Below are 15881 nucleotides of genomic sequence, written 5' to 3'. Positions count from 1 at the left end.
CCCTAAACCCCTGTGCACAGCCAGTTTTCCGAGACACAGGAAAACACTTGAGAGAGAAGATGCTGGAGCCTTCGAGACGGCTAAAAGGCCATAAAGCCACCGCCACTTGCTGTATTGCTTCCCGGGACCGCCCCGGCCTCGTTGCCACCGCCGGCGAGGTACCTTCTTATCCTCAGAGAAAAGGGTCACTAAAGTTGTGGACTTTCTTGTTTACTAACTGTTATACACAATTCTGCTGACTTTGATTATTAACACGATATTGATTTATTGCATAGTTTTAACTAATTTCATTTTTATGGAAAAATTGTAGGATGGTTGTGTGTGCTGGTTTGATATGAGGTGCAAAGATGTTTTATTTGTGATGGATGTAGGCAACCATAACCCCATTTCATCTCTCTGTTTCAAGCCAGGTTAGTTTTTCTTTCTTCTTGTTTCTTTTTTGGTTGTATTTTAGTTATTTTTCTTGCCAGTGGTAATCATAATTGGATTGTTGAAGAATAGTTAAACGGGTAAGGAACGGTGTATTTTGGATAAATGTATAGTTATTTTTTTTGGGAGCTAATGTTAGCACTTAGTTTAGTTGACACGTGAAATTTTGATTTTTTTTCCCCTTTCTAAGGGACTTGTATGCTTCTTGTGGATAAAGTTGTCGGCTTGCTTCTAAATTTGCCACTCTTCATACAGGAATTTAGTTTTTCTTTCTTTTTAACCTTTTCCTATTTCTTTGGGCGTTGTATCAATGAGGATTTGGTATCTGTTTAGAGCTGTCGATCATTCTTTCCATTTGGGTGTAGGGGCATGACAATGAGTTTTTCACTTCTTGTTTAATTTCTAGATTTGCATATTGAATCGATTTTTAGCCTGAAGATTCTGAATTGTGGATATTATAGTGTTTGATATTCACATTTATATGTGCCAACAGAAATCCCGATTGCTGAAGGAGCTAATAGACTGGCAGTATCTAGTTGTCTATTTATTACATCTGATTACTAGCTAGGCCCAACTAGTGTCGTGAAATGAGAATAGTAGATTGCCTTCTGGGACTTCTGCATAAAACTGAGAGAATGCATATCAATTTATTAGCAATAACATGTTTAACTAATGGATTATGTGTTTAATGAGATCCTTCAGAGAAAAGCAAAACCAATTTGAAATAGAGTAAGAGCTCTAACTCGATATGGTTGTCTGTAGAAAAATAGCTTTCAGCTTTCCATTTTGGTAGGTATGTAGTGAATGTTAGACAGACCAACACCAGATATCGAAGTTTGGATATTCATTCTCCTCAAATTTATCAAACTTTCAGTTTAAATATTGACACCATGTACAATGTTACAAATTTCAAGAGTCTTCTGTTAGGCTTTTGAATCCTACAATGGAAGCTCTTGTGAGGGCACTAACTTTTAGTTGCAGAACCTACACACTGATGTGATAGGGAATGTTGGAAGAGAGAGAGATAGAGAAATGGATATGATGTTGACAAACTGAAAGTGAGTATCTCTACATGCAGGGAATGAAGACCTGGTTTATGTTTCCATTGGAAGTGAAGTCAAGTGTTTTGATGTTCATATGGTAAAGTCGATCGTTCTAGATTAGTATAAGACGTTCTTCTGTATCGGATGAAAATATCTGTTGTTTGAGTATGATAGCATTGTGCATCATTTCTTTTTAGTGGTTCAATTGCCAGCCTACTCCAAGTGTTTTCTTTTGTTCCACATTGACTAATTACCTGATAAAACAAATATGCTGAAGCTTTTGCTTATCTTTGCTTCAGAATGATGAACTTTTTTATCTTGTTTCTTCTGATTCATTTACCTATATCAGCGGACTGACACATTATACTTTCTATTTGTTGAAGGCTGGTTCATGGAAGCCATTGGAGAGTTACTCTTATAACAAGGATGAGATAAATCAGGTGCATGTTTCTTTGCTTATGGTTCTTGTTTTTCATATAGGTTGATGCTGCTCCTTTTTTTATCTGTTCTTAAAAGCAACATGGCTAGAGAAAGATTTTCTTCTTCAATGCATTCCCTGTATTGTCTTATATTTCCATTGTATGATTCGATGTTAAGAGCTCCAGCATGTATTCAGCTTCTGTTTATATGGCATATACTTGTTAATGTACTGTCCTGGATTGACGAAAAATGGGCCTCTTAATTAGTAGGACTACTGCTTGGTTTTGCATTTGGGATTTTGGGCTTGTTCTTGTTGGTATTTTGGTACGTTAGTTCAGCTGTAAGAACCTGAGCAAATTCCTCAAATCTAGTTCTAGTTTAGCATTGTTTCACTCCATTAATGCCTGGATTCTCATCTCAACAAATAACCTCATCATTTTCCCTGTGACATCTGTTGCAAGTTGTTGTGTCTTTCTGAAGATTTGCTATTCTTCTGCATATTTCCTGCATTTGATGGCACCTGTGGATAATGGTTATTGATTGGGCATAGAACTGTTCTGTTGCTTGAGGGTTATGGCGGTGATATAAGACTGAAACATATCTGCAGAAGTCCCATGTGCATTTTCAAGTTTTGACCTTTGATATAATGAGAGTTGGCCTTATTTACTCGTTTCAGAAAAATTCAGGATTCATTAGCATGTTTGAGAAGACATGCAAAGAATTCTGATTGCTGCATTTGTTTGCTACACAACTTGTTATTGTACAGTACATTTGGTCTTCTTAAAATGTGAAGGCCTAGTTCAGTATTATAGTTGATAGGAGATAGGTCCCTCTCTATGTGACCAACATTGTCCAGTTCTGGTTTTCATCCTTTGATTTCAATTTTTCATTATTTTCCGCTCCTTATTTCGTACTTGAGGGGGGGTTCTTTCACCAGTTCATCTTATTGTCATTGTAAAATCAAAATCTTTTTGCTCACATCATTCCTTCTGGATTTTTAGATTGCCTGCAACTCAAAGTCATCTTTCCTTGCTGCAGCGGATGATTGTGGTGATGTGAAGGTACTGGCTGGTGGTTAAGCTAGTTTCTATCCTGAATGTTTTGTGGAATGTGTGTAAATCTGGATTTCTTATATGTGCTATGCTGTATGATTAATAATTTTTGCTTGTAATGGACTTCTGATGGTTGCAAGCCTTCAATGACTGGACATAGAATGTGCTGGGATTCTGTAACTCTTAAATTGGTGGCAGGAATGAGAGACATTAGATACAAATATAAAATTTACCTTTTAGATTCCAAAGTTTTGCCTTTCTGTGACTCTATTTTTTGCTTGTATGCATGTATTTGTGCATCTGAGTATGTGTACATCTTTCAATCATCTTGGGAATCTGATTTAGGATTCTAAAATGACATTTTAAGAAAATGAATCACATACAAACTGGACAAGAGGTACTTAATAGAAATTTTTTTTGTGCATGTGCCTACGTAAAGTAAATACAGGATTTTGCTAACCTCATTTCATTCCTCAAAGACCAGAGGTAGGGGAATACTTGCTTTCATTTGATGGTTCATCAAGTCACTTGCCCTGGCTCAAGCCTAGGAGAAGTAATTAAACATCTGTCAGTATGCCTTCACATAAAGGACTGTTTCTGGACTATATAGTGATTCCATAATTGATTAGTAATGAAGATGAGGTAGAAAAAGAGGCAGTGAGTAATGGTCAAGCACAATGTCTACATAAAATCCTAGCAAATGCCACCTTGCTTTTTGCTCGGTGAGGAGAACAACTGAACTAGAAGAAGAGAAAAGCTGATAGAGAGGAATTTAGTTATTTTTATAACTTCTCCTCTATGCAGAAATACGAGGGTAAGTGAGAAATGCAGAGCAAAAGAGCTGGAGCAAAGTGAAAGCCATAAGAAAGAGTTAATTTTGAAGCTTCAAGTATATTAATACTGTTTATCATGGAAAACAACTTAATAAAAATTGAGTGCCAAACAATTATTTGTGTGGTTTAGATGGTGTAGGTAGAAAGAGTTCAGAAAGTTTCACTCCGTTTGCCTCTCTCATTTATCATCTTTTTAAATTTTTATTTTTGTACTTATATTTTTACATGCTTCTGTCCCAAGGACAACTAATAAATGCTATGGAGTGCATCTTTGCCTATCGTGTAATCTTGGTGATTTTGGTCTATGCTTTTCTTGATTTCCTTGTTTTATATTAATAGTTTGAACATCTCATTCTCCCCATCCTCCCAGACCACAGACTCTTTCCTTAACACATAGATGCAGATATGGCGAAAACTTTTAAGTTTCTGTAGTTGATCATCTTTAGAAAACTTCGACTGCAGAAAATCCTTTCTTTATTATGAACCTCTGTTGCTTTCACAATTGATTCTTATATTCTGTCCCTATTACGGATAATTGACATCAGGCAGCATTGCCTTTATAAAACTTTAAGAGCTGGCCACTCAAGTGTATCCTTCTAAATAAAGACACTGGTCAGTTTGTCTAAGAAGAATGTGCTTTCCACATTTTATTAATCTTATTTATTTCAAAATAACATGCAAACTTTTAATATATATATGTATATATATATATATGTATATGTATGTATGTGTGTGTATGTATGTATGTGTGTGTGTGTATGTATGTATGCCCCTTTTAGCTGTTGTTCTGGATGTATTTTCTGTTGCGAGGGATTGCAGACCTGACTTTCATGCTTAATCTCTAATGGCATCTAAACACACCCTTTACCAATTGCCGATTTAGCGGTTGTTTTAAGAAAGTGTACACACTCTATTTCCTTCCTTATTACCTTCAGATTTGTAGCAGTGTTCATTTCCTTTCTTGGAGACCCTGGGAAGGTAATTTTAATAATTTTCTTTTGTTATGCTCATGACTTGCGCTCTTAAGTCTAATAGATGATTTCCCTTACTTGGCTACATGCCTGGATATGAGGCTCACCTTCTCATTAAATACCTGATAAACTGCTATATGACTCAACTGCTTTTGTCTTCAAGTATTATTGTCTTTTTATATATGCTACAACTATATGAACACAAGCTTGTGCTAATACCATTTGTACATATATGATATACTGGCCAATTTTGAAAGTTTCTCTTTGTCGAATCTTTACTATCAGATGCTCACTAGAAGAGTAGTTTGGCCTTCGATATATTGGTATTGAACAAAAAGTACACTATATGCTGATTTTATTTTTTTTGTATTTAACTGTTGTAATGTGATTTCTCACCAATAAAATCAGAAAGCTGGCAAGTGATACAGAGGGTGGATGTTGCGTGATCTATGAAATAACATAATGAAATGTTACATATGTCGCTTGCAGGTTGCATGAAAGAAGGTTTCCTGGTAAAAGGAGATAAGAATTGTCTACACAAATTTCTGTAGATGTTTGCTGTGTCCTTGTGGTGATTTCTAGGAAGAGAATGCGTCTATTAGGAAAATTTTTGCAGAATTGCATATAAGTGGACTCTAGGTGTGGTACACTGTCTGAGAGGAAGATATGCCCAAACAGTTACTTGACTTTAAGGGTTTTTCAGTGTTCTTATAGCTAGAAAGTGAATATTTTTATAAGTTTTCAAGTGCCTAACATTATCACGTTGAATGTTAGGTTATAGCTAATATTTTCTTAGTTTTTTTCCTTTGACTTAAGCGTATTGCATTAGCTCCACACTTCTCTCACTCCTCTCATTTGCAAATTGTGTAACAGAATCAACTGAAGACTTGAGATTGGACTTTTTGAGCCATCTTGTGTGGTCATTACTGATTTTGGTGCAAGACTTAGTTTTTGCATCCACAAGCATACAGCTGTGACATTATGCGCAACTTGCCTTTTTAGAATTAATAACACTTAAAGTCTATTTCCCTTTGTATTGTCTTGGAGTTTGATATTATTGTTGCTTCACGCAAGTGCATCATCTTGCAAAATGTGTCTGGGGTATTTGGGAGATTGATGTAAATTCTTCTCCTGACGTGCTAGCTCTTTCCAAAATAGTTACTGCTCCAGATCTCCTGACTTTAGGTGTCATGAAAATTTATCATTTCCAAGTTGTACTATATGATGTTTTCTTCAACAGTTTTTGCTATCTTTCAGTAATTGCATAACTAGCCTGAAACCATAATAGCCATCCACTGTCTTGTGGTTTTGCTTTTGTAGTAATTACTGGTGGTCTTGATTCGAAGCTTGTGTTGTGGGACTTCTCAAAGGGGCGCCCTCTGAAAGTGATAGACTTTGGTATCTACACCTTCTCATACTCTTATCATTTAACTGTTTTACACTTTTGTCAGTATACGAAAATACTTTTCCGAGTTGAATGACAAATTTTACAAGTGGAGATCACTTCTGTTGAAGCTTTTACTCTCTTATCGAGTTCTAAAGACATTTTAATTCAGAACTACTTTAATTTGAAAAATTATCCGGTACCTGCTTTTTATGCTGAATTAAGAATTTTTTTCTATTTGGCTGTAGGAACACCTGACATTGCTGATGGAGGTAATATTGGACAATGCTTGAATCCTGCTTTTGTCCATTCCCTGGCAGTTCCTGATAGTGATATGGTAGATAAGTTGGGCAAGATCTGTGCTGTGGCTAGAGGTGATGGTGTTGTAGATGTGATAAATATTGAATCGGAACTTGCTGCAGCGAAGCCCAAAACTTCATCTAAACCTAAGAAAGGTACAAAGTCTGTGTCAGGAAGCAGTGCTTCTCCTGCTCCTGCTAATCCTCCAAGTCTTGAAAATGAAAGGAAGTTGCATTTGGATCACTCTTTGGGAGGGCATACTGCTGCTGTTTCCTGTGTGTAAGTGTTTCATATCAATCTAAAAAAGTTCTGCAGCAAATATACAGTTCCACGAAAACATCACTGACTTAATGTTATCTGTATTAGGACGTTTTCAATGTTTGGGGAGAAAGGTAAATTTGTAATTTCAGGGGGCAATGATAAATCAGTAAAGTTATGGGATTGGTCCAAATCTTTTGATGTTCGACCAGGCAGCAGCAGTAGTGATCTTCTATGTAGTAATTTCAGCTTGAGCAGAAAAGTGAGTCCTCTCTCATTTCTCTCCCCATGTTTCAATTCAGTCCTTGTTCCTCCTCGGATATTCTCTTCTCCTAACAGAGGGGGTTATTTTTCTCAGGCTAACTGGCTCTGTACTACGCCGATGGATTCAGAGAACCTAGTTGTTTGTGACACATCCAGAGTGGTCAAGGTTTATTCTGTTACATAAATTACAAGAACACCTCTGACCTTTTTCTGGGTCCTCAAAGTAAGCGGAGTCTCCTTCTTCCACTGATGCTTGTACAAAAGGCAATGGATCTGCTTTTATCCATTTGCATTTGGCTCTTCTTCCGCCTTCAGATTGGCCATAACCTTCTTCTACATTGGGACCTATACTTTAGGATGTGGCATTTTGTAGAGTGCAAAAGTGTTTCTTTATTTTATGCTTATATGAATTGGTAATGGTTCTTTTCTTTTTTTGTTCCTTATCCTCTGGTTTTCTTGCTTAATTTCAATTGAGAAAATTGATATGTTAGTATAGAGGCAAATTCAACAAATTTCAACTCTTCCCTCACCCATGCAAGCCCATAAAAATAATAAATCTAAAAAAGGCCATTTGTAGATGATGTAATGCAAGCACTAACATAATAGATGTAAGACATTAAGGGAATAACATATATATATATATATATATATATATATATATATATATATGAAAAAAACTCAACAAGTTTTTCAGTTGTGTCATATAATTAAACTACATCCATCCCATATGAACCATCAATGGTGTAATGCAATTATTTTTGCAATGGTAGGAAATTCCTTTCACTCATCAAAAGTTGTCATTCAATAAATTTATTCCTCTATTCAAATACATCTATCCGAACCATCAATTGTATCGTGTAATTGCTTTTACAATTGTGAGATTTCTCTTTCGCACAAGGATGCTGGTTAAACTACAAGTACAATCACCTAGAAAAAAGGCTGTTGTAACATCTTCATGTTACAAATTCACAGTTAATACATTAAGCTTCATGGAGTATGTATGAAGCTTTATACCACCAACAAGGCTAGGATGAGATTCTCTCTCCCCTCCCCCTCGTATTGAATTCGTGAAAGGGAAACCCTTGTAAATGTTGTAGATTAGATTGAACGTCCCCATAAGAGTACTAATACCATGAATTCAAGAATGGCTAATTCCACTAAACTTGGGATCGAGGCTACACAGTGAGTTAATTTCATTTTGTATCCTTTTAACTATATATTCGAAATCTCAATTTGATTTCTAAACTTTAAAATAGGACAATCTCGTCCCTATATCATAAAATTTGTCCTATTTTAATCCCTAAAATATAGTACTTGTCCATTTTAGTCCTTAAAGTATAAAATTTACCCCAATTTAGTCCCTAAAGGATATCCGCTTAAGCATAAAAACCATCTCACTTCCTTCATGATTTTGCTTAAGTGAGACAAATTATACAGTTTAAGGATTAAAGTGTACCGTTTTAAAGTTTAGGGACCAAAATGGAATTTTGGGTATAGTTGAAGGGTGCAAAATGGAATTAACCCTTTTCTAAAAGCCTGTCAGCTTCATTGATTGTGGCCGTATTTCTAAAGACTGTCCAGTTGGTTGGAGATGTGCCAAGCCCAACAGCAAATAGCCTTACTTCAAACTCCCGCAATTTTTCAAATTCCTCTGATCAACCAAAGAAAAAGACTTTGCTTCCCATCTTTCTCTCCTGATCAAAACACATATATCTGACACCAACGCCACAACCTACATGCCAGCCACCCAATCAAACACGCCCCACCTTCCTTCACGATCACTAAATTGCTTAATCTGTGTAGAAAGCAACAGTTGTTAGTAGTTCCCTTCAGTGTTGTGTCTTTTCATTCATATAAAGAAGAAGAAGAAGAAGAAGTGGAAGGGGTACTGAGGGGGCTTAGGGGTTCGGGACAATTGGAAACAGTTAAGCGAAGATGATGGAGTCTGGGGTGCCAATATGCAACACTTGTGGTGAGCAACTTGGACTGAATTCAGATGGTGAAGTGTTTGTGGCTTGCCATGAATGCCACTATCCAGTTTGCAAATCTTGTTTTGAGTATGAAATCAAGGAAGGAAGAGCTTCGTGTTTGCGCTGCGGCACTCCCTATGATGGTATCCATGATGTGAACTTCTTTAATTACTTTGCATTTCCATTTGTTATCTTCAATGTCTTAATTAATGTCTTTGAAAAATTGAGGCTTCGGGAATTGGAACATATCCGGGAATGAACTTAATTTTCTAGGAAAGGCTTTTTAAGCTGTTAGACTGAGTAACATGTTCTGAAACCTTGCATGCTACAAAATTGTAGAGCTTTGGAGAAAATTTACCATAGACTGTCCCTTTTCTTATAGCAACGTCCGACAATTTTGCCTGCAGCATTCTTATTCTCATGTGTATGAAAGAATCGGAGGTTTTGCCTGCAGTTTTTTAGACATTTTGTTTAAGAAACATTAATGGTAATCTTTATGAAGGTGCTCAATACTCGAAGAATATGCCAATCTAGTTCAAAGCTCAAATGATCCGATCATTAAACTAAGTTTTTTGTCCTTAGATATGTTCTTACTAGAAAAGTGGATATGATTTACTTACTAATTTTAAATTAAACTTCTTTGCATGTGGATGTCACAGATAGCTCACTGATGGCAGATGAAAATACCGAAGAGTCTGGAAAGCATGCTACCATGGCTTCTCGTCTCAGTAATGATCAGGTCTGGACATCTGTACTCTGTCAAAATTATGAATCTGAATAATTAATGATAGCTTTTGATGAAACATTGTGGTTAAATTTGGAATATTTTTTGACATGATAACAACACAAAAAACGATAACCCCAATGCTGAGTTTGTGGCTGATCTGTGGCTGCAGCAGGATGTTGGACTTCATGCAAGAAATATAAGTAGTGTTTCCACGGTTGACAGTGGTGAGTAAGCTGAAGTTTCAAAACTTAATTTACATGTCTATTCTCTTGTAGCTTGCTGGGAACTGACTTGCGTTCTGTTTCTATTGCCAATTGAAGAATACCATGATGAATCTGGCAATCCAATCTGGAAAAATAGGGTAGAGAGCTGGAAGGAAAAGAAGAGCAAGAAGAAAAAAGCCACAAGCAAGCCCGTAAAAGAAGTTCAAATTCCCGTAGAGCAGCAGATGGAAGAAAAAGAACAACAGTAAGTATTTAAAAACTTGAACCCGTGATTGATTTCCCAAAAGGTAAAACCAAACAAAAAAAGGTGCGTGGACGGATGTACAGTGCTGATATGATGTCTAAACTTTTCATTGGAGGGTCTATTATTTATTATCAACTAAAGACATTCTTCTTATCGGAGAGAGCCAACGATTCCTGGAAGTTCTATCAACAACAAAAATAGAACATTCAAGCTTACGAAAATAGACATCAGACCACACACAGGTCCAGGAAACATTTGGGATGTTTTACTTTGAAAGGCAACACTGCATATAACAGTAGAATGCTACTGATATGGTAGCAAACTTTTGAATGCGATTGTACAATAGCTTTCTCAATCTCCAAGTATTCCACAGTATATCTCGAGTATCACAGAAGTAGAAAAAGGGAAGGCTTTTAGGGTATTGCTACCAAAGAGATATCTGATTTTTGGCCTCATTTCATTGGTAGAATATGGTATCATCCCATTATTTGTGCCTTCCACAAATCCCTGAGAATTCCTATATTTAAGCCACCCATATGATTGCTTGATTTATAATACGTATCTGTAACCAAAATGTGATACTTGTGCAGATTGGCAGACGCTTCACAGCCACTTTCTCAAGTTGTTCCAATACCTAAAACTCAACTGACCTCGTACAGAATTGTAATTATAATGCGGCTGGTCATTCTGGGCCTTTTCTTCCAATATAGACTGACGCATTCAGTGGATAGTGCCTATGGTCTTTGGCTTACTTCAGTTATTTGTGAGATCTGGTTTGCTTTTTCTTGGGTGTTGGATCAGTTCCCTAAATGGTCCCCAATAAACAGGGAAACATTCGTTGACAGGCTATCTATGAGGTATAGATTTTAGACATGAATCCATGCAACACATATTGTTAAACTAGAATTTCCTGATCCTCTTCCCTATACAGACTTAATTTTTGTTTGCCAATCTACTTTTAATTGACAGGAAGAGGTGATTACTATCATAAGTGTCATAACAGTAATTCTTGTGCTTTTAGTTTCAAGTAGCATCTAAATGCTCATAGTCAGTGTTTTCAAAAATAACTAACCAGTAAAGCTGTTTATTTCTCTAACACTTATCACTGAATCATATTTTATCACTTGTTCTCGTGTTCCATCTAACCTAAGTAGAAAGAGAACACGTATTAGAACAGTGGAACAACCTGAATATGCTGCAAAAATGAAGTTTCTTTGAGGGTGGATTAATCTGCATAAATGCTCTTGTTAAATCTTGAGTTGGCATGGAAGATGATTGTCTTCATACAATGACAGGTATGAGAGAGAGGGAGAACCACCTCAGCTTGCTGGAGTGGATTTCTTTGTTAGTACTGTTGATCCTCTGAAAGAACCTCCCCTGATAACTGCCAATACTGTTCTTTCAATCCTTGCTGTGGACTATCCAGTTGATAAAGTCTCCTGTTATGTTTCTGATGATGGTGCTGCAATGCTAACATTCGAATCCCTTGTCGAAACTGCTGACTTTGCAAGGAAGTGGGTTCCATTCTGCAATAAGTTTCAAATTGAACCACGAGCACCAGAATTTTACTTCTCGCAGAAGTTTGATTACTTGAAGGATAAAGTGCAGCCTTCTTTTGTCAAGGAACGGAGAGCAATGAAAGTAAGCATATGCAGCAAGTTCCTTTTAATGTCTAGAATGCAATTTCATCCATGTATTGTAGACTATATCTCTCACTGCTTGAGATATATTTTCTAGATACAGTCTAAGGATTGTCTTCTTTTTTCTTTTTCTGTTGTTTTTCAACTGCAGAGAGATTATGAAGAGTTCAAAGTAAGAATAAATGCTTTGGTAGCCAAAGCTCAAAAAACTCCAGAGGAGGGCTGGACAATGCAGGACGGAACGCCTTGGCCAGGAAATAACACACGTGACCACCCTGGCATGATTCAGGTTGGTTATCTTAAATGATCATTTGTTTGGGTTTAATGATGATGGAAAAGTCCCTTTTGATTGACTACATTGATCGACTGCATAGTTGTTACTGTAAGCAGCTAAGGCACCTGATACGAGTTATTCATAGTTCAACCTATTGTATATTCTAATATGTTGGATGTCTCAATGGTTATCAACTATTAGAAAATATTTAGTTGCATCAAATTTTGTGGTAAAGTTCTGTTCCAAAGGTCTGCAGCATCACAATCTGATCAGTCTGGTTACTCAACCAATTGTTCAATCTTATTTTCAGGTTTTCTTAGGAAATACTGGTGCCCAAGACATAGAAGGGAATGAACTTCCTCGACTGGTTTATGTTTCAAGAGAGAAGAGACCTGGTTATCAGCACCACAAGAAGGCTGGTGCTGAAAATGCTCTGGTACAAGTATTTTATCAAATAAGATTGGTGACTCTGTACATCTCAGTATATCTTGTTCAACTGACACCATATCATTGATCGCTTACAGGTAAGGGTGTCTGCAGTTCTCACAAATGCACCATACATTCTCAATCTTGATTGTGATCACTATGTCAACAATAGCAAGGCCATTCGAGAGGCAATGTGTTTCTTGATGGATCCACAAGTTGGCAGGGATGTGTGTTATGTCCAGTTCCCTCAGAGGTTTGATGGCATTGATAAGAGTGATAGATATGCTAACCGAAACACAGTTTTCTTTGATGTAAGATCCCTCTTTCTGTTAATCCAGTTCTGTTAAAGAACTAATGTAAAAAATATGCAGCCTGTCAGAAAGTACCTTTCCTTTATGAATGGAACAGTAACTCCTTCTATTTACATACATTTCTGATCTTGTCTTCCTTAGTGTAAGGTAATTGTGATATATTGACCTCATTATATTTCTTAATTGTTAAATCAAGATACCTTAACCTCATTGTTACTGCGTCAGTGAGTTTACCTTTGGATCATATTATGGCTAGTTTTAGTTAAAAGTACTCCAATTGGGATTGCTAATAATTTTTTAATACCTTGCATTAAATTGGATAACAGGTTAACATGAAAGGGTTGGATGGCATTCAAGGACCTGTATATGTGGGTACTGGTTGTGTTTTCAACAGGCAAGCACTTTATGGTTATGGACCATCATCTTTGACTAGTATACCTAAGGCTTCTTCATCTTCAAACTGTTGCTGTTGTTGCCCTCGTAAGAAGCAGGCAAAAGAGAAAGATCCTTCAGAGCTTTATCGTGATGCAAAGAGGGAAGATCTAAATGCTGCCATCTTTAACCTTAGGGAAATTGAGAGTAAGTTTTTCTTTGACCCTAAGAGAGAAAATTTAACTCTCATTGAAAAACTATTCCAGTCAATCAATAGTGGAATCTATGAGATTGCAGATTCAAGTAGTAGTCTTAGAATAATAGCAGATATTGAGATGCAACTGTGATAACTTATTCAGGTTATGACGAGTATGAGAGGTCATTACTCATCTCCCAAGTGAGTTTTGAGAAAACTTTCGGAATGTCTTCTGTTTTTATCGAGTCAACCCTAATGGAAAATGGAGGAGTAGCTGAGTCTGCACATCCATCCATACTGATCAAAGAAGCAATTCAGGTTATCAGTTGCAGTTATGAAGAGAAGACTGCATGGGGTAAAGAGGTTAGAAAGCTGTTTCCTGTCTCCGATTGCTTCTTGCATTGCATTTTCAGTCCATGGGCGAATTGATTTAGAGAACCTAGACATTTTCTGTTTCCGGTATCTTTTCTTCTTATTATTTTATTTTATTTTTTGGTGTCAATCATTGTCCCGATTGGATGACAAATTAGAATTTTACTCATTGACAATCTTCGTCATACGATATGATTTTCCCATTTTTCATCACGCTCTTTAAACACCTTACTGTGAGCTTTTCACTCCCTAAAGCCAGAGTTCTTGTTCATACAGTTACACTTCAACTTTTGTTGAACCATCCATTAGAAATGCTTATGCTTTTTGGAGCTCTCACTCTCTCTTCTTCTCTTAGATTGGCTGGATTTATGGTTCAGTGACTGAGGATATCTTGACCGGTTTCAAGATGCACTGCCGTGGATGGCGATCAATATACTGCATGCCTTTAAGGCCTGCATTCAAGGGATCAGCCCCAATTAACTTGTCTGATCGATTGCATCAGGTTCTGCGATGGGCCTTAGGATCTGTGGAGATTTTCTTGAGCCGACATTGTCCTCTGTGGTATGGATTTGGAGGAGGCCGTCTTAAATGGCTTCAAAGGCTTGCATACATTAACACCATTGTCTATCCCTTCACATCTCTTCCTCTGGTAGCATATTGTATATTGCCTGCCATATGCCTCCTAACAGGGAAATTCATCATACCAACGGTAATTTGCGTGTTGTTACATCAAAATGCACAAAATCATAATATAGCAAACCATAGAGCTAACTCTGAACCATTTTCGAATGTCTTGGATTTCAGTTGTCAAATATTGCAAGTGTTCTGTTTCTTGGCCTCTTCCTTTCCATCATTGCAACTAGTGTACTTGAACTGAGATGGAGTGGTGTAAGCATCGAAGCATTGTGGCGTAACGAGCAGTTTTGGGTTATTGGAGGAGTATCTGCCCATCTCTTTGCTGTCTTCCAGGGATTCCTCAAAATGCTTGCTGGTATCGACACAAACTTCACAGTTACAGCCAAAGCAGCAGATGATACAGAGTTTGGAGAGCTCTACATTATCAAGTGGACAACAGTATTGATCCCTCCAACCACCATTCTCATAATCAACCTGGTTGGTGTTGTTGCTGGATTTTCTGATGCTCTCAACAGTGGATATGAATCATGGGGGCCTTTATTTGGTAAAATTTTCTTTGCATTTTGGGTGATTCTTCATCTCTATCCTTTCCTCAAGGGCATGATGGGCCGCCAAAACCGAACTCCAACCATCGTGGTATTGTGGTCTGTGCTATTAGCCTCTGTCTTCTCTCTTATCTGGGTAAAGATTGATCCATTCGTCAGCAAACAGGATCCCTCTAACCTTTCTCAGGGCTGCATTTCCATTGACTGTTAAGCTTGACATGCTTCTTGCAATGCAAGTTAAAAAGTATTTTAGCTGTCGCTTCAGTTTAAGTGGGAGCTTTGTGTTCATCAATCATATCACATGCAAACCTCAAATCTTCAGCAGCTTATATAGATTTTTGGCTTCAATTTTGAACTCAAGAGAAGCAGGTGAAGGTAACAGGAAGACTCTACTTGTAAGAATTGTTTTGAGTGTACAAAAAGTCTGTAGCACATGAAAATATCAAATGGTTTCAATGTATTGGGCTGAAAATGGAAAACAAGTTCTGCCTTCATTATGAAGTTAATGTTTGTTGAGGAACAGGGTTTTGAACGTCATGTTGTTGTTAGGTGAGAACTAGTCTCTTCACTACGTAAAGGAGAAAGAAAGAAATTATTATGTATGTTGCTTGGCTTTTATACTTCTTACCATCATGGAAATTAGGTTTGCAATGCTTGATTCAACTCTTACGCTTAGTTTGGGAGCTTGCTTAGATTTGAGGGGAAAAGAAAAAAAAAAGTGAGAAAAGATATCTTTGTTCTGAGGTTTACGAGGGGTTGAGCGATGGAAAAGAAAGGAAATAGGAAGATTTTGATGGATTATTCTAACAGCTACAAAATTTAAGATGCCACTTTTATCCCTAAATCTCTATTAAACAAAATTTTATCAACATATATATCTAGTATCGTTTCATCTCTTTCTTAAACTCCTAAACAACGTCAAAACTAAATCTCTTCTTTTCTTTTTCTTTTTTTCATAACTTAAGCTTTCTCTCCTTTTCTTTTCTATTC

The 15881-nt window shown here is 36.9% G+C and overlaps 1 protein-coding gene across 1 annotated transcript; it reads left to right on the top strand.

Moving 5' to 3' along the window:
• Positions 1-15530, top strand: LOC113723958 (cellulose synthase A catalytic subunit 8 [UDP-forming]). Its single transcript, XM_027246916.2, has 24 exons — positions 1-158; positions 311-410; positions 1508-1569; positions 1856-1912; positions 2894-2953; positions 4309-4365; positions 4713-4755; positions 6069-6146; positions 6381-6711; positions 6799-6952; positions 7049-7136; positions 8885-9067; positions 9584-9663; positions 9821-9875; positions 9972-10119; positions 10710-10976; positions 11415-11760; positions 11911-12048; positions 12344-12469; positions 12558-12770; positions 13097-13349; positions 13502-13701; positions 14066-14419; positions 14515-15530. Exons 1-24 carry the CDS (start codon positions 60-62, stop codon positions 15100-15102), a joined length of 4080 nt encoding a protein of 1359 aa, XP_027102717.2. The 5' UTR covers positions 1-59; the 3' UTR covers positions 15103-15530.
• The last annotated feature ends 351 nt before the right edge of the window (positions 15531-15881 follow it).

This window comes from Coffea arabica, chromosome 2c (genome assembly GCF_036785885.1).
Source record: "Coffea arabica cultivar ET-39 chromosome 2c, Coffea Arabica ET-39 HiFi, whole genome shotgun sequence".
In the NCBI taxonomy this organism is placed as follows: domain Eukaryota; kingdom Viridiplantae; phylum Streptophyta; class Magnoliopsida; order Gentianales; family Rubiaceae; genus Coffea; species Coffea arabica.
Note: the sequence above shows the minus strand (reverse complement) of the source record. Positions and strands in the feature narration are given on the sequence as shown.

Bases quoted from the DNA above. Each gene is read 5' to 3' on its own strand.
- LOC113723958 (XM_027246916.2), top strand. From the start codon at position 60: ATGCTGGAGCCTTCGAGACGGCTAAAAGGCCATAAAGCCACCGCCACT. The intron at 4,756-6,068 runs GTAATTTTAATA...TTGCTTTTGTAG, and splicing joins TTCTTGGAGACCCTGGGAAG to TAATTACTGGTGGTCTTGAT. The intron at 9,068-9,583 runs GTATCCATGATG...TGGATGTCACAG, and splicing joins CTGCGGCACTCCCTATGATG to ATAGCTCACTGATGGCAGAT.